Here is a 19,923-nt window from a genome sequence, read left to right as displayed (position 1 = left end):
ATGGTCCTCTATGAATATCGATGGTGACTTTATGAATATATTAAGTTTTTCACCTTAGCTCTGCTACAGAAAATAAAAATAACCAACATTTTTCTTTTTAAAAAGTTACCAATATGATCTACTCCTGATTGACGAAGTAAAACAAAGCAAGAGAAACTCTTTAAAAAATACCATATAATGAGGGCTTTTCCCCCTCTCCTAATTACAAAGGTAACCTAAAATCATGGTAGAAAATCTGAAAAATACAGAAAAACAGAAAGTAAAAATCAGGGAGCAGGTGCAGCTCAGTGGTTGTGCACCTGCTTCCCATGTACCAAGGTCCTGGATTCAATCTCTAGTATCTCCTTAAAAAAAAAAAAATCACCTTATCTCATGAACCAGCTAAAATTACAGTTAACATTGTGATGTACATTCTTCCAAATTCTTTTCTCAGGCTCTATTTTGATTCTATTTTAGTTTTGTCTTGACTTTATCAAGAATTTTTTTTTATTAGAGAAGTTATAGGTTACAGAAAAATCATGCAGAAAACAGAGTTCCCATATATCCCCCTCACACACGCAGTTTTCCCTATTATTAACACTTTGCATCAATGTGGTAAATTTGTTACAATTGATGAAATAATACTATTAACTATAATCCACAGTTTGCATTGTTTCACTATTTTTGTTGCACAGACCTACATGTTTTGTTTTGTTTTTATTCTAGTAACATATATACAACCTAAAATTTCCCCTTTAAACTACATATGGTTTTGGGTTTTTGTTGTTGTTGTTGTTGTTGTTGTTGTTTTAAGGACATACTAGGGATTGAACCCAGGACCTTGTACATGAGAAGCAGGCCCTCAGCCACTAAGCTACATCTGCTCCCCAATGAGAGGTGTTTTTTTTTTTTTGTTTTTTTTTTAAGGAGTTATCGGGGATCAAACACCAGACCTTGTACATGGGAAGCAGGCACTCAAACGCTTGAGCAACATCCCCTCCTCGGTTAATTTGAATTATATTCAATGTTGTGCTACCACTTGTTTTGACTTTTTAAACAAAGTTAAAACATTCATATAAAGACTCAAATCATTTTTATCAAACGTGTTAGCAAAAATGGAAATCCTTCCCCCCCATGCACATTTCCCACTCTCTAAATGAAACATTTTTTTCGTAGTTCTTCCTTTTCATTTTTACCTATTTCTAAGGGATATTTTTATATGATGCGGTTTCTTGTTTTTCTGGCTTTAAGCATTACTTAGTTTCCACCTGAGAAAGTTAGGATTTCATTGATTCACCTCTCTTGTCCCTACCACAAACACTCTTTCCATTCCCTCCATCCTTCTTAAACAAAAACAGCAGTGAGATCAACTTTCAATGCTTACATACTTTGACTACATAAATGATTTTCACTCTTCTTTCCATTTTGTTTTCACTCAGGTGATTCTTTTTTTAATTTGCTTAATTTTTATATACCCATTTCTAATTCAACCCAAACTCTCCCCTGGTTGTATAAATCTTCTTTCAGAATGTAAACACATTATGAATTTTATCAATTTCATCTTCTTGAAGAAATCTTTACAAATCTTCTGACCTGTCCAATATGAAATGGCTGCTCTCTAGTCCTGCTGCACAATTATCATCTTGAGATCTCTCTTCAACATCAAGGTGGAAATCATCCTCATCTCTCTCTTGAGTTGGATCCTCTGTGTTCTGGATCCCAGTATCCTTTGTTGGTTTACTTCTTCATTTTAGTGGCACATATCTTGTAGGAGCTTCCTGAGAAAGGGAGCACGGGAAGCAAATTTTTTGAGATCTTAAATGTCCAAAAGCATCGTTAGTCTACCTTCACACTAATTAATAGTTCTCAAGTAAAGGCTTTTAGGTTTCCCCCGAACGGTGGAGGCAATAAATTATCTCCTGACTACTGGTGCTGCTGTTGAGAAAATCCAGTACCTTTTTTATAGTTATTTTTTAAAAATTATTGATGTATTTACAAATAGTGAAATACAAAGATCTTAAGTATACAATTTGATAAATTTGGAAAAATGTATATTGTACACTTAAGTAACCCACCTCACAATCAAGATATAGAAAATATCCTTCACTCAGGAAAATTCCTCATATTCCTTTCATCAATCCCTCCCTGTTTCCCACCTATAATGACTGTTTTGAATTCTACCACCATAAGTTTTCTTGAACTTCATACAAATGGTATAATAAGGCACATATATATTTTTATGTCTAGTTTCTTTCACTCAATATCATGTTTTTGAGATTCATCACTGTTGTTTATATATCAGTACTTTGTTCCTTGCTGGGTAGTATTCCATTGTATTAATTACAATACCATGTTGGTTCTTTTCTCTGAAAATCTGAAGAAGTATTTTCTCTTTACCCAAGCCATGTGAGATATGATGATATGCTTTGGTGTAACTCCTATTTTTTTTCATCTATTGAGCTGGGCATTTGATGAGCCCTTTCAATCTAGAAACTCAATGTCCTTCAGGTTTGGGAAAATTTCTTGTACTATTTCACTGACGACTTCCTCTCCTCCATCGTCTCTGTTCTTTTTCAAAAACTTCAATTATTTATAGATGTTGCACCTCAGACTGGTCCTCTAAATGTCTCATCTTTTCCGTTCTATGTTTTTTTTTCCATCTCTTTTCCTTTTGCTCTACTTTCTGAAACATTTTTTGAATTTTATCTTCAAACCTTCTATTAAGTTTTTTCATTTCTGCAAATCATTTTATAAAATTTTATTCATTTTATTAGAGAGACTGTAGGTTTACCAAAAAAATCATGCATAAAAAAGAGTTCCCTTATACCACCCTATTATTAACACCTTACATTAGTGTGGTACATTTGTTAAAACTCATGAAAGAACATTTTTTATAATTATATTATTAAGTATAGTTCTTCATTTACAATCTCTGTAAACCATATTTTAAAATTCATGTTCCAGGAGCTTTTTTGACCTTTGCAATTTCCTTTTAAATGTCATCTTGTTCTTGTTTCATGACTACAATATCTTCTCTTGCTAAGGATACTAATGATAGTTTTAAAATTTTCTTCTCTCTGCAAAGACTTGTTTTCTCCAAATTACCTTTGTTCCCTATTGTTTTGGTCTCAGCCTTTTATACTAGATGCTTTCTTCCAGAATTAGAAAGAAGCTCGTGCACATCTGAAGAGTTTGTCTCTGTCATCACTTTAGAATGATATGACTGGGCTGTTTCTTTGCAAAATCCCTAATGGAAGTATCTCTATTTTAGACCTTTTTTCTTGGGTTGTTCAAATTCTTTAAAGAAGATATTTCCAGTCTCTTACTTGGAAGTTATATATAAGCCTGGCTGCAGAACTTAATATTCACCATATCCAATTTTCACCTACACTTCCTGATTTTAATATAGTAACCTCTGCCCTCAATGATGGCTGGTGTTTCCTAAATCAGACACTGTTTTGGCTCATCCTTTCCAAAGGATAAACTTGGGGGAAGGGGAAAGTAAAGGCCCTAGTGGGCTGTTCATAAACAGAATTTCAGACAACCTTCCTGTTTTTAACTCTACCTTCACCCTCCATTTCCTAGCATAACTGATGTAGTTCTTAGCTCTCCCAAAAGGAGCTTACAAATTTAAGTTTTGCAAGTCCAAAGTACTTTCAAGTTTCCAGAATTTTGTCACTATTGTTTCTTCTCCCATTCCTTGTCCTTATGGGACTTTTTTGCCCTTAAAAAAAAAAATCCCTTTTTTGTCATTTTACTACAATTTGGGAAGGGAGCAGAGCTAGATGCTTATTCAATCCATCATCTTTAACTTGAAATCTACTTCCATACCATAACTTCATTAAGATATTCAGAATTGTCCAACATATTTTAATAAATCAAAATGTCATTCCTACATCATAATGGCCAGAATAATCTAATCCCCACATAGAAAACAGAGACTTTCTTATAACAACCAAAGAATGATGAAGTTTAATGATTAGATTTTATGATTTTATTAATGTTATTTTATTGGTATCTAACAACTTTTCCTTTTCCATTCTTTTTTTAAATACAGAAAACAATAAAGCCAATTAAAACAGCTTTGTTTTTTAGACAGTGTCAGGTTTCTTTAACTCATATACTAAAATAAAGTTAAACATTGTCCAAATTTTTCATGTACCCTATCAGCAGGGAGTCAATAAAAATAAAATTAAATGATTACTTAGCACTAAGAAAAACATATCCAAAATATATAGCTATTTCAAAAGCTCTTATTTCTTATACCTATTTTAATTAGGTAGTCTACATCAACCTATAGCCCGCAAGCCAAATCTGACCCACCATCTCTTCTTACAAGGTTTCATTGGAACACAACCAAACCAATTTATTTACATATTATCTATGACTGCTTTCCAAATACAATGGCTAAGGTGAATAATTGTTGACAGATACTGTATGGCCCACACAGCCTAAAATATTTACACTCTGGCCTTTACAAAAAAAGTTTGCTGACCTCTGGGTCCACATTAAAATATTCTAGTTTATGCTACAAAAATTGCTTTGACCAGCTTCCTTCAATTTGTATAAAAAGCAAATAAATGCTTATCTTACTCTAGAAATGGAAAGATTTCTTAATTTTTTTCTGTAGTAAACTGAAAATAACTGAAAAAATTATAGCCAAATAAATACTTCTTTCTTTTTTCAAGTTAAAAAGGAATAAACATTCAAGCCTGTCTTGCACAACTACACAGACTTCATTTCTGTGACTAAATGGCTGTCATTATCTGTTTTCTCATCTTTCACCCACCATTAGGAACATTCCTTCTCTGTTCTTTGGGTTTATATTCCGGGTTTATATTCCCTTTACTTCAACTGAAAAGAATGTTCTATTTTCTGGGCCAAGCAGTATTTCTCCTCTTTTGTTTTTCCTTTGTTGACTTTTCTTTACCCAATTTCCCTTCTGGAACAAACTTTGGCAAAGATTTTCTGATCATACCATTGTTAAAGAAGTATATTCAAATTGAGAGGATGATTCAAACTCTCTGGGAAAGCATAATAGAGGAAAGAGAAAATTATCTAAAATTATCTAAGAAATTTAAGGAGTATAGAGCACTTAAGTACAGCTTTCACAGAATACAGTCAGATATGATATAAATCGTATTCCTTTAGTCACACATTAAGATATCTTTAACTTTGATAGAAGCTAGAGGCAGCTATATACCAGTAAAGTTATCATCCCTGGAAACAGTTATTCAAATAAAAGCAAACAAAGCAGAGAGAAATGGTAAACAAGCAAAAAGAATTCTGTCTGAAATAAGATAAATTTACATTTATTCAGAAAACATTTGAGTACTTAAGGCAGAATATCTTAAGAAGCAAAGCATAACTCACAAATAAAGTAAGATACTATAAATGTATTTTGAAGATTAAATCATTTTAACAAAGAAGTTTTTTTTTAAAAGATTAATAAAGAGTAACTATACCCTTTTTAAAATTAACTACTTGCTTGAAGTTCTCAATTTTAAAAAGATATTCTTGGGTCAATGCAGTTCATTATACTATTCTTCCTAGTCTTGTACATGTTTAAAAATTTCCATGGTACAGAAGTTTTTTAAAGGATGTATAAATCAAAGAAAGAAGAAAGCTGAAGTTTCAGTTAAATGGTTAAAAACAAGTTATTGGTAGATTTACTATTTATTAGAAGAAAGAAGACCTATAAGAGAAATACAAATATACTTTGGACCAAGAAACATTCACCTAACTAACCAAAAGCTGCCTCAAAATAGCACACAAATCTCCCAACAAACAATTTAAAAATCCATACTTTCAATAGTAAAGTTTTTAAACTTCTACTAAGAGTTTGAAATAGGTCTTAACAGAACTCAAAGTTGCCTTTAAAAATATTAACGACCAAAGTAACATTTTAACAGACCTCTCCTGAATGTCATATAGAAATTAAAATCCCTTAATTCTACTACCATCAGTTTATAGCAGGTAGATGTTATCTTCAAGCCTTTAGGTTTCCAATATGAATTAAATTTCTGTGATTTTTTTATAACCATACACCATAGAGGAAATGCTTTTAAACTAAAATACAAGTTCTGACTTTAAATCCAGGAGCTCAATGCCTACCAAACACTTTCTTCACTACTATCTAATTAAAGAATTCAGATCAATTTAATACTTGGAAAAACAGCTTAAATTTATTCATACCTCTTTCTTCCTCATGTTTTTTGGCAGATGCACTTTTAGGTCTTCCTCTTCCTCGTCTGATATGACCTGAATGGCTGTTACTCCGAGACCTCTTTCTGTTCTCTAAGTCCTTATTTACAGTAGAATTTATCTTCTCTCGCCTAACTCTCTCCGTTCGCCTTCTCTTGGCCTCATGCTTGTTTTCTGTATGGATGAATAAAAATGATAACTTTTAGGGCTTAGAAAGAACTCTTTGCCCAATTCCTCATCTTCTCCCTTTTTCTTTCTATTACAACTAGAGTTCACTGCCTGGCATATTTTATAAACTCAATAATAACATATATATTCCCAAATACACACAGGAAAAAAAGAAATTCAGTAGAATTCAGGTTCACAACATATGAGGTAGGTAGGTAGGAGTAAACTTTGAAGAAAAGACTAGTTTCTTCATTTAGCAGGTTTAATTTTAATACCTACAAGTTCATACAATTCCACAGCAACCTTTCTGCCTTTTTCTTCCTCTCTGCTTCCAAGCTAAACATGGAAATTAGGAAATGAAAAAATATATATTTATATATTTTTATATATATTTCCAATAATTTTTTTTCTCTATCTGAATACCAGAATGAAATAATTCAAATATGCAGATAATTAATCTTCTCTTACAAAAGAAAAGCAAAGCTGAACTTAGCCATAATATACCAGGATTACCGATAAAAAGCAAACAGAGGGAAATGGATATGGCTCAACCAACTGGGCTCCTGTCTATCACATAGCAGGTCCAGGGTTCAGTGCCCAGGGCCTCCTGGGAGGGCAAGCTGGCCCATGCGGCATGCCAGCCCATGAGGGAATGTGGCCCTGTGCAGGAGAGCCACTCTGCGTGGGAATGCCACCTCACACAGGAAAAGCCACCAGGCAGGAGTGCCAGCCAACACAGAGAGCTGGCACAGCAAGATGACACAACAAGAAACACAGAGGAGAGAAAATAAAAAGACCCAGCAGAACAGGGAGCTGAGGTGGCGCAAGAGAGTGACTGCCTCTCTCCCACTTCAGAAGGTCCCAGGATCGGATCCTAGAGTCACCTAATGAGAATACAAGCAGACACAGAACACACAGTGAATGGACACAGAGAGCAGATAATGGCGGGGGGGGGGGGGGGGGAGAAGAAATAAATAAATCTTAAAAAAAAAAAAAGCAAACAGAAAGCATCCGGGAAAATATAAAGGCACTAGGAAAGTGAATAGTTTTCACTGTATCCCCAGATGAGGTCATTTCTGACATATTAAGAGCATGTTTTTCCAAAAATAGAATGGCAATAAAGGAATTTTACTCAATGCTTTTTATTAATGTAAGAAACCACTTTTCCCCACTCAAAAAAAATCAAACTGAATTTGCTTTTATCCCTTAAAAAGTCCTGCAGATGAATTCACTTCAGTACACAGAAAATTTCCTCACTCTCTTTTTATAATTGAATAGGTTGTCATTATGTGGATATACCATATTTATTTAATCTTTCTCCAACTAAACTAATTTGTTTTTTCAATTTTTGTTATTCAATATTATACAGGTTTAGAGGTTTATTTCAAATGTTTTATGGTTTAATATTAAGTGAGAAATATAATGTTCTCAAACAAAGATTAATATAAATATTGGCATTATCCATAAAAAAATTAAAATGCTGGATAAGCTGTAACAACAAATTTTAAGAAGGAAAAAAAACCACTCCTATTTTAATACATACCTGAATTCAAAAGCAAGAAAGAAAATTCCAAAAATGTCTAAAATCATACCAGTGAAGAGGCAAAATTAATATGAAAATCTATATCCCAAGTAACTAAAGGGAAAAATTGGAAAGACTGTAAAAAAGTATGCTTACTAGGCTACTGGGAAAAAAAAAACTAACCACAAATTAAAATAGTAACAGCTAGTTCCAAATACCACATCCTTAAAGAATTAGTTAATTCCAGGTCTCAGTTAAGATTTTATACCATATGATGTGGTAGCACTTAATTATTCCAGATTGCAAGAAAGCTATCAATGACAACTACGGTCTTATTAAATAAAGGACTCAGAGGCTAACATAAAAAGGTTCCCACTGACCAACAATAGGACAATTTGAGCATCAATAAAAACATTAATAGGGTTGAAATATATGAAATATATTTAAAATCATGAGCACATGATATTAAAAACAAAAGCTAAATCAAAGTAGTTGAGGGAAATGGGTGTAGCTCAGTGATTGAGTGTCTGTTTTACATGAACAAGGTCCAGGGTTCAATCCCTGGTACCTCTTTAAAAAAATTAAATTAGTTGATAACCACAAAAGAACCAAGTCATTATTCTGAAAACTTAAATAAGGGAAAAGATAGTGTCTTTTCTATTTAAACTGTACTACTAGATAACCAAAAGGTAGATAAAGAGAAGTTTCTCATTTAAAAATTATTATAGGCTAACAAAATTTTCAACTTGTAATGAATTAAAGGATCCATGCACTAAACACCAGCAGTGTTATACACTAACATCATCAAAAGAAAGATAAACAAACTTTAGTTCTTCCTAATGGAAGAAACACCAATATCTATTAAGTAGTCTTGTCAATAAAAATTTTTTTTAAAAAATCAAATCTCATCAAGCCTATAGATTCACCTTATACTTTACAGGATGTACACAAGTCAGAGGACTGTGAACCTAGATAGTAGGGAAGGAAACAGCACAACCAAATGGACAAACACCACAGTATTTTTACTATATAACATGCATGGGAGAAAAAAAGAGAGAAAATAATATACAAAAAGAGACTTTTAAAAAGATAGCAACCATATGCAATGCAATGTGTGAACCTTATTTCAAATCTGTTTTTAAAAACTTTAAGACCATTTAAGACAAAACTGGAAATTTGAATACCAATTGAATATTTGATATTAAGGAACTGTTAATTTTTTGTGTTATAATATAGTTTGGTTATGTTTTTAAACTCTATCTTTTATGTTCTGCATGATTGTGCAATGATGGATACAGGCCAAGTTAAATTTCACCAAAAATTTATAAAAGCGTAGTCTAAAATGGAAACCATAATGGAAATCATAATGGAACCATGGTTAGTAGCTATGTTTCAATATCTGTACATCAGTTGCAGCAAAAGTAACATCCACATGTAAAAAGATCATTGCTGGGGAAGGGGGAGAAAAGTTTGATGTTGGGTACATGGGAGTCCCCTATATTCTATATGTGACATTACTGTGACCTAAAACTTTTTGGAAGACATATAATCTAAAAAAAAAAAAAAGGATGCAGACAATGAGGAAGAAATGTAAGAGACTGCCTTGCCACTGTACATACAGGGCAACACCTATTATAGTGATAAAAGATAAAACGCCAAAAAAAATTTTTATATTATTTTTCATTTTTTTAATACCCCAATTTATTTTTTACTTTATTTTAGTTTTTCTAAATTATTATTTTATTTCTAATCTTTAAACCTATCATTACTATTTCATTTTCCTATCAAATGAATTTGACAATATATAAGGCTTCACTTTTTAAGAAGTTCTGTATGACAGAGGGGTTCAGCTATGGCAGGGGAGGAGCACTGGTGTGGCTGTCATTGATGGGGGATGCATGGGTGGGAGGGAGTTCTCCAGGGTATGCATATAAGGCATATAGATATATTTGGATGTTCGTTAGGTATGACATAGTTGGAAGAGTTTCACACAACAACTGAGGGAGTACCCAGTTCCAATCTCAGGAGCTCTGTTACATTCCCCAATGGAACAGCAACAATCTCCCAAGTTAAGGGCAAAGCCCAGTGAAGGATAGTCCAGTGATGGGCCCTTGATACTAAAGACTATGCTTATGAGCCTGCATGCTGGAAATTTCAACTAGGCCTAGAGCTGCAGGGTACCTAGGAGTTACCTCCTGAGAGTCTCCATGTTGCTCAAATGTGGCCACTCTCTAAGCCAAACTCAGCATATAAATGCATTACCTTCCCCCCAGCAAGGGACATGACTCCCAGGGATAAGCCTCCCTGGCGCTGAGGGATTACTACCAAGCACCAGCTAGTGATGCAACTAAAAAAGACCTTGAATAAAAGGGGGAAATAGTAAAGACAAACGAGTTTATATGGCTAAGAGACTTCAAAATGAGAGGGGAGGTCATCAGAGGGGTCATGCCTACACATCTCAGCAGGATCTCAGAGACAGCCAAAGTAGATACAACCCCAAGTAGAGGTGCTCCTGAGGGCTTTGGAGATACCCATGTCCTATAGTCATGTCAGATGGCTCTGGAGTTCAGTGCCTTGCCAGTGGGCCCTACATTGGAATTTGTGCTCCTCAGTGTGATGGAGTTGGACTCGGATGTGTTTTCTCTACACATGCCTCTTCTGTCACTTTTATTGAACCTGTGGTTGGTGCTGGGGTTGGTGTATGCTCAGGAGACTTTAATCTCTGGACTGTCCATGTGCCAGCTGGGCCCTGTGCCTCAGCAGAGTTGCAACACCTACTCTCCAGTTCACTGGACTTACCCAGGTCAACTAACAAGGTGAGGATGGTCAACCACCACACCAAGGAACTGAGAGAGTCTACAACTGCAAGCAGGAAAGTCCCATCCATCAGCCATGTGGGATCTAAGCCCCCTCTCAATTTAGAGGTGGAGTGGGCATCGCCATCCCAGGGTCCTCAGGATGGAGGATTAAAATATGGATTAGAGTGGACTTACTGGTATTCTATTATAGAATTATTGTGAATCAAGCAATGGAAGAAATTATATCACTGATACAGAGACATTGGTCACAGGAGTTGCTAAAGGCAGGGAGAGTGAAAAAGAGGCATGATATGGGGGCATTTTCAGGACTTGGGAGTTGTCCTGAATGATACTGCAAGGAAAGATGCAGGACATTATATATCCTGCCATAACCCACTGAATGGATTGGGAAAGACTGTAAATTATAACATAAACTATAATCCATGCTGTGTAGCAGTGCTCCAAAATGTATTCATCAAATGCAATGAATGTACCACACTAATGAAAGAAGTTGTTGAAGTGGGAGGAGTGGGGGGTGTGGGTAGTGAGGTATATGGGAACCTCTTATATTTTTTAATGTAACATTTTGTGTGATCTATGTAAAAAAAAAAAAAAGATAATAAAAAAATTCCCTTTTAGAAATATATAATGAAATATTTGTAACTGAAATATGGGATTTGCTTCAAAATAATAAAAGCATAGAGAAGGAGTGGATATGGATGTGGATAAGACAGGGTTGGTCATGTACGCTTTTATGTATGCTTGAATTCCCCTAAAAAAACTTTTAATTAAGGTGATAGATAAAGCTTTATATATCATACCTCTTAAAGTTTAGCATTGAATTTAGGTTTGCTCCTCTAGCTATACACCCATCTTTCAAACTTCATAGCCAGACTTCTCAAAGAAGGTGTCTCTCCTTTGTGTCTTTACTCTCACCTTCCATTTACATACCAGTCCACTCCAGTATAGTTCCCAACCCAATGAAACTGATCATCAAGAAACAAAAACCTGTATGCTATCAAATCCAAAAGATACTTCTCTTTTACAATCGTAAAAGCACATCTCTTAAAAGCACACAACAAACATGACTATTCCTTTCCTTGAAATTATTTCTTCAAGTGATTCCCAGCACTGTCTCCCCAGCCATTCCTCCTCATATCTTTGCTGAGCCCTTTTTATTTATATTCTACCTATATAATCTTGTAATCTCGTAAGGCCCATAGCATTAAACACTATTGCTATGGTGGCTCTAAAATTTATACCTTCAGCTCTCAGCTCTTTCAAAACCTCTAGGCTGCCTACCCAACAAATTCACTTGAATGTCTAACAAGCATTTCAAAAGTATCAAAGAACTCTTGATTTCCTCTCATCTAAGTCTGTTCCTCCTCCAGCCTCCACCATATTAGTAAATAGCACCAACTGGGTTCAAAAGCCAAACAACATGTAGTCCTTTGTGACTTATCATGCCTCTTATTCTGATCAAAAAATCAACAGATACTCCCTCCAAAATATATCTATCATTTATTTACTTCTTTCCACCTCTATTAGCAATATCCTAGCCGAACAAACCATTCTCTATATAGCAGTCAATGCTATCTTAAATATATATAATAAATTGTATAGCTGCCCTTCTATTAAATAAAATAATTCATTAGCTTTTCACTATATTTAGAATAAACTTAAAATTCCTTAACAAAAACTACAAGTCTCTATAAGATCTGACCTTCTCCTCTCACCAATCTCATATCATTTTGTTCACTACACTACAGACATAACTTCCTTTTAATAAAACAAGCTCCTCTTGACCCCTGAGTCTTTGCATTTGCAATTCCTCTGCCTGTATCTCTCTTTCCCAAAGGCTCTTCATGAGCTAGGCTGTTTTTCCCTTCAGATATCAGTTTATAGGTTACCCAATCCCCCCCTCAGTCTCACAGCCAAATTATTTTCTATAATCTACTACTACTACTATAATACATACTACTGTAATCTGTCAATTTTTAAAATGTATATGCTTACTATGTCTCCCCCATCAAAATTTAAGCTCTAGGAAAGTAGGGACCAAGTGTGTCTTTTTTGCAGAACCTAAAACATTACCTACATATTAAACATACAATAATATTGCTGAATGAATGAAAGCAGAATTGAGCATATGCATTTACCTCACCAAATTCCTAAAATCCCACGGGCATGAGTTGAAATTTGGAAGGAAGAAAGAAAATAAATCTGTAGTGATGGAAACAAGGAAAAGATCAGAAATTACAGAATTTCAACAAACTAGCAAGCTGAAGTGTTCTTATTGAGAAACCAGAATAGAAGGAACTGTGATCCAAAACAGAAATTAAAAGATGCCTCCTATAGAAGGGACAGCCATTTTTCCCAATGGAGTATCGCAAAGATACTGCCAGAGGTGGCAAAAAATGTACAAAAAGTAGGAGCAGGGGAAGTGGATGTGGCTCAATCGATTGGGCTCCCATCTACCATATGGGAGGCCCTGGGTTCACTTCCCTGGCCCTCCTTGTGAAGGCAAGCCTACCCGTGCCCGCAAAGAGCTGACGGCCTGCACCCATGGAGAGCTGGCACAGCAAGATGACGCAACAAAGGGAGACAAGCAGACACAGAAGGCGGCACAGCGAATGGACAAGAGAGCAGAAAGCGAACAAGAGGCAGGGGAAGGGGATAAGTAAGTTAGAAAATATAATAAAATAAATAGGTAAATCTTTAAAAAAAAAAAGTAGGAGTAGGCCATGGATGATCATCAAGGTAAATATAGGACTACTGCAAACAGTTGGGCCAGGCATTTTCCTTTTTATTCCTGTGTATAGAGAACAACTGACATAAGGAAGTGAAATTCTCTAAACCTAGGCCAAAGCAGGAAACAGAGCAATGTTCAAAAGAATTTTAAACATCCATAACAGAGAAAGAGACCAAAAAGTAAGGCAGTTCCTCATAAGAATGAAATACTGTAATGGATTTCACTTTCTGTCCCAAAATAAAGCGTTCCTTATTTTGGCAATGATGGAATTCACCGGCTTCCTATCTGCTCACCTAAGATAAAACCAAAAGCCTGCCAATTAACTCCTTCCATTTATATAATAAATGGACCTTTAAAACAGTATAGGATATTTGTACAAACTCATACATATGTAAATATCAACAGGCAAATAAGATTACCTGGGGAAAGTAAAAAGCATGAAAGAGAAGAACCAAGATAAAACACAGAAAATAAAGTTCAGGAAACAAGAAAAAATTTTAAAACACTGTAATGCATACCTTCAGAGAACTCTGAAAGGATTATATTACATCATTAAATATGAAAAAGCTGTTATGTAAAAATAAGAAATTAGAAAAAATGAATTAAAGTACAGAAGAGGAGCTAAATAATGGACATGTCTAAAGATTGAATTATAGGTTTAGAAAAGAAAGTAAATGAAATTTTCTGGAATAAAGCAAAAAGACAGAAAGGTAGGATAAGTGAGAAAATAAAGAAAAATGAAAAGATCCAAGAAATCTATTATCTATAACGGAACTGCAAATTATCTATCCAATATTTATTCTTCCCTTTTTCATTAAGAACAGAATCCTGTTCCTTCAAGATGGCAATTGCCCAGCTAAAACATACACATTGTCAGACTCCCCTGAAGGAAAACTGCCCATGAAATTTGGTTGACATGTAAGTGGAAATGGTTAAAGTTCCTAGAAATTGGATAAGCATGGCTGACATGCCCCTTGGTCAATCTGCCCTTCCCTTCTGTCTGCTTGAAATGCTTATGGAATACCTGGCGGTACAACTGCTACCTTGTAACAATAAAGATGAGCCCCACATTTTCTCATGATGGAAGAGAAGAGCCTAGGTCCTTGAAGATTTCACTGAGATACTGTATAAGTCCTGGCTTGCCTACCTTCACAAGTCTTCACTAAATAGGAAAAATAAACTATTTGCCCAATCCAGTATCAGGGTTACTGTGGATGGCAATCCTGATACATCATCCAATAACCATTCCAGAAAGAAAAGAGAATGGGTAAAAGAAATAATACATGAAAATTGCCCTGAGGAATTTTGAGTCTTCAGATGGAAAGGACCCACTGAATGCCAAGGAAGAATGAGAATGACGTTTAAGTGTGAGTAAAAAATGCTATTCTCCATGATCAAAGACAGGAAACATACTACCACCTGTCTTTTCTGAAAATTTTTTCCAAGTCTGAAACAATTTCTGGAAAGCGTGTTCTAGAAATAAAAACACATGGCTTGGGAGTGGATGTGGCTCAAGCAGTTGAGTACCTGCTTCCCACATGGGAGGCCTGGGTTCAGTTCCCAGTGCTTCCTCAAGAAAACAAAAGCAAACAACAAGCAAAACAAAAATAAGCAACTTGGTGGAACCAATGTAGCCCAGTGGTTGAGTGCCGGCTTCCCACATATGAGGTCCTGGGTTCAATCCCTTGCCCCCGATACCTCAAAAAAAACACACTCCTGTTGTCAGGAAGTGGATGTAGCTCAGTGGATGAGTGCCTGCTTCCCATGTACAAGGTCCAGGGTTCAATCCCTGGTACCTCAAAATAATAAAATAAATAAAATAAAACAAAACTATTGCCAAGAAAAACAACAAGTGTTGGAGAGGATGTGGAGAGACTGGAACATTAATTCACTTTCGGTGGGAACAAAGAATTGTACGGCCAATGTTTGGCAGTTCCTAAGGAAGTTAGACATAGATCTGCCGTGTTACACAATAATAACACTACTAGGTATATACCCAGAAGAATTAAGAGCAGTGACACAAAAAGACATCTGCACACACATGTTCACGGCAGCATTAGTCACAATTGCCAAAATATGCAAATAACCCAGGAGTCCATCAACCTACAGATGAATAAACAAACTGTGTTATATATACACAATGGAATATTGTGTGTTTATAATATAGCTGTGGAACACACAGTTATAAGAAGAAATAGGGAAGGGCTCAATCAGTTGGGCTCCCATCTTCCACATGGGAGGCCCTGGGTTTGTGTCCCGGGGCCTGTATGTGAAGGCAAGCTGGCCAGTGCGCCACGGAGAACAGACGGCCTGTGCACTGCAGAGAGCTGACGCAGCAAGATGATGCAACAAAGGGAGACAAGCAGACACAGAAAAAAACGTGCAGCATATGGACAGAGAGGACAGCAAAAAACAAGCCACAAGGGGGGAAATGAATATATAAATAAATCTTTAAAAAAAGAAGAAATGAAGTCGTGAAGCATACGACAACATGGATGAACCTGGAGGACATTATGCTGAGTGAAGCACGCCAGGCACAAAAGGACAAATATTGTGTAATTTCGCTATTATGAACTAAACATAATAAGCAAATCCATGGAGTTGATAGCTAGAATATAAGTCACCAAAATGGAAAGCTGAGGTTTAATCTGTGCAGAATTGGTAAAAAGTTGTTTGTAAATGTTTGGAAATGAACAGAAATGGTGAAAGCACATCATAGGATCTGTAATTAGTTGTGTTAACAAATGGATATGATAGTAGTTTGTTGTTTGTTTTTTTGGAGTAATGAAAACAATATTGACTGAAGTGACAAATGCACAACTCCGATTAGATTAAATGCCATTAACTGTACACTTTAGATAAACAAAAATAATAATAAGGTGGGTTGGAGGAAAAATACACCAAATGTAAGATACAATTAGTAGTAATATTTTTTGATGATGCTCTTTTATAATTTGTTATAAATGTTTCACAACAATGCAAGGTATTGGTGGTGGGGTGATGAATGGGAGTCCTGTATGATCTTTGTTTTTGAGGTTCACAACTTTTACTACATACTTGTTGTTTATTTATGTTCATGTATGAATGATATATGTAGCAGTTTGGCATTATTTATGAATTCCAAAATTAGATATTGGATTATGTTTGTGAACTGGTCTTTTCCTCTGGGCATGTTAGATTATATTGGATTCAGAGGTTTACTTGATTAAATAATGATTAAGGCTTTGATTGGGCCACATCAGTAGGACGTTGAGTCCCCAACCCCTTGATGGCAGAGAAGGGAGGTTGTAGTTCTTGAGCTAGAGTCCAGGAAGTGAACACATAGAGAAGAACACAGAGGAATAGAGAAGGCTCCTTAAACAAGGTAGAAGCCCTGCGGAGAGAGACAGGGCTATTCACCTGATAGTCTAGAGCTGGTCTTGTGGAGAAAGCACAGCAGCTGAGCCTGGAGAGAAACGGAACCCAGGGAAGAGAGGAACCCAAGAAGCCTGAATTCTTGGCAGATATCAGCAGCCATCTTGCCCCAACATGTAACAACAGACTATGGTGAGGGAAGTAATTTATGCTTTATGGCCTGGTAACTGTAAGATTCTATCCCAAGTAAATACCCTTTATAAAAGTCAAGAGATTTCTGGTATTTTGCATGAGCACCCCTTTGGTTGACTAATATAATATACTTCAAAAAAAATTTTTTAATCAAAACACAAAACTCTCTTGTCAAGTAACTCAGAGATGAGGACCACCTGCTACTGAATTAAATCACTCTGAATTTATAAAAGGTGCTAATAATCATTTCTCCATTATTTTTTCTTAATTAAAAGTGAATTTGTCATTTATAGACTTCTTTGCTTATGTATCAGTCCTGGCCAGTAAACTTGTCTTAAAAAAATCATTTAAAAAATAGGTTTTAATTTTTTTCCCTCGGTTTTTTCCCCATTAATATCGGGAGGTTGTTGGTCTAAGTTTAACCTAAAACTCATGCCCATTGGGAAATAAATACACAAACTATTAATAAGCAACTTCAAAATTTTTTTCTTACCCTCAGAGGAAGTCTTTTATGAGCTAGTATCTCATTTAAAATTTCATATAGTTTTTATAATTAAAATTTTTTTAAAGGAAAAAGGTATACCGAGGGTTATTAAATGCAAAATGGAAGCCTTGATGTCATTTACCACCTGGGATACCCCCATCTGGAAAACCAAATTTAAAAATTTGGAACAGGATGAGCTAATTACTGCTTCTGTCAATATCTGGTGAGTGACCAAATATTTGATTAGATAACTACAACAGAGTGCAAGGTTTTATCCACAGAACAGACACAATTTTAGGAAATACAGTATTTCCTAGTAATCCCTTTTTAAAAAGAACTCTGTAAGACTTAATTTCAAGGCTACTTTTAAACCCTCAGTCAACCATTCAATTTAGAAAGCCTATATAAAAAAAAATTTTTTTTTTAACATTTCAATTTCACTAAAAAAAAAAAAAGGATAAAAGAAACAGCACATACCTAACTCACCTGGGAAAGTATCAAATAGTTAATTGCCTTGAGACTCGATGTACTTGTACAAAATCCTGAGCATTTCTTAACACAACTTTATTTGTAACACTTATTTCTCCTTCACCAAAATTAATTTTAAAACTTAATTACCACAATAAATTCTATTTGTTTATATATATTTTCAGCTACACTAACTTCTACATAGTTCTATTCTATCATCTCCCTATTTCTAGGTATGTTTTGAAGGTATAAAAATAACTAGCATATTTTAAAACATGAGTTTTTTAACAACTCAAACCAAATTAGCTTAAAATTATCTTCTCCCTGCATGTCTCAAAATGTGTACAATAATCAATTACAAAGTAGGTTTCAATCTCACCAAAATTTAAAAGCAACTTTTATAGTTTGATTTCATTTTTAAAATAAGTGAATTTGAGCTTTAATAATGGTCCTCTTTGTTCTTTTAAACTTTTTTTTTTTAAGATTTATTTTTTATTTATTTCTCACTCCCCCCCGCCAGTTGTCTGCTTTCGGTGTCCATTCGCTGTGTGTTCTTCTGTGACTGCTTCTATCCTTATCAGCGTCACCAGGAATCCGTGTTTCTTTTTGTTGCGTCATCTTGCTGCGTCAGCTCTCCATGTGTGTGGCTCTCCCCACAGGGCACACTCCTTGCATGTCGGGCTCCCCTATGCGGGGGACACCCCTGTGTGAAAGGGCACTCCTTGCACACATCAGCACACACAGTGCTGTGGGCCAGCTCCACACGGGTCCAGGAGGTCCAGGATTTGAACCGCGGACCTCCCATGTGGTAGGCAGACACCCTATTCATTGGGTCAAGTCCACTTCCCTTTTAAATTTTTAATTATGCAAAAAGTCTTCCTTGACTTCCTCCTTGTTATTCAGTGGTCTATCTCTTTACGCATTTACGCATTTACTAATTAATACCACATATAATAATCATTTTGGGGACTTGTAACACAAACAGGCTCATGCTGCAAATATGCAGCATCTTTCTAAAAATGTTTTAATGATCTTCCCATGTTAGTACATAAAAATCTATACCATTCTTTCTAACTAGTACATAGTGCTCTCTAATAGATGACCCATACTTCATTTAACCATTCCCCTACTGATAATATTTGGCTTATTAACAACTTTTTTGCTATTACTTAGTGTTAGTTTAAAAATCCTAGTAAATACTTATTATGCATAAAAACAATAATATCTCCCAGCTACACACCGATTGCGAAAGCACTCTAGATTCTAGGGTAGGTGCATTTAAAACTTTAAACAGCTATTATACAGGATGCTCTCCAAAAAGGCTGTGCCAATTTACAGTCCCACCCACTGTATAAAAATACCCATTATACCATACTCATAAAAGCACTTAGAAATCCTTTACATTTTTGCTAAGCTATGGGCAAAAAGAATGGCATTTCATTTCAACTACATTTCCCTGATTACTAGTGAAACAGACTTTCCAGATATATATTACTGTGTTTGTGTGTGTGTGTATATATATATATAAAATTTCTTGCTCTAATTTGCTTTCCTTAAAATTGAAATATTAAAGATATGCCACAAATAAATTGAAAAGCCTTGATAAATTGAAGTCCTTAAAAATTACATTCTTCTCAACTCCATACCTATGGAAAACCCAAGGCAAATATTACTGAGAACCTATAATGTGCCAAGCTTTGCACATTATAACATTTTCATATGTACTTCAACTGCACATCAATCCTCTAAAGTAGTTACTATAAATCCATCTTACAAACTAACAATCATTACTCACAGAGGTTCATTAACTTGTTTAGAGAGTGGCAAAGTTGGAATATGAATCTGAAGCAAGATCTTCTGACTCCTATGTCTGTACTCTATAAAAACTACTTATCCAGTTTTGGTTTTTTTTTTTTTTTTTTTTTTTTAAAGATTTATTTATTTATTTAATTCCCCCCCTCCCCTGGTTGTCTGTTCTTGGTGTCTATTTGCTGCGTCTTGT

General features: G+C 35.2%; 1 protein-coding gene across 2 annotated transcripts in view; it reads right to left on the bottom strand.

Annotated features, from left to right (window-relative positions):
* LOC101434038 (UPF0547 protein C16orf87) overlaps window positions 1-19,923 on the bottom strand; it is a 36,316-nt gene that overhangs the window by 4,033 nt on the left and 12,360 nt on the right. Inside the window, exons 3-4 of one of the 2 annotated variants that reach the window (XR_189043.5) lie at window positions 6,175-6,357; window positions 1,573-1,757 (exon numbers count right to left, since the gene is read on the bottom strand). Coding sequence is in view for 1 of the 2 variants with exons in the window: in XM_004479675.5 (XP_004479732.2) it covers window positions 6,175-6,357 (183 nt within the window). In the remaining variant the exon portion in view is untranslated. The remainder of the gene's footprint in view (window positions 1-1,572; window positions 1,758-6,174; window positions 6,358-19,923) is intronic. The other variant, XM_004479675.5, reaches the window with a different exon arrangement.

The sequence above is a fragment of the Dasypus novemcinctus genome, chromosome 18 (assembly GCF_030445035.2).
Source record: "Dasypus novemcinctus isolate mDasNov1 chromosome 18, mDasNov1.1.hap2, whole genome shotgun sequence".
Lineage (NCBI taxonomy): Eukaryota > Metazoa > Chordata > Mammalia > Cingulata > Dasypodidae > Dasypus > Dasypus novemcinctus.
The sequence above is the reverse complement of the archived record's forward strand: the minus strand, read 5'-3'. Positions and strand labels throughout refer to the sequence as shown.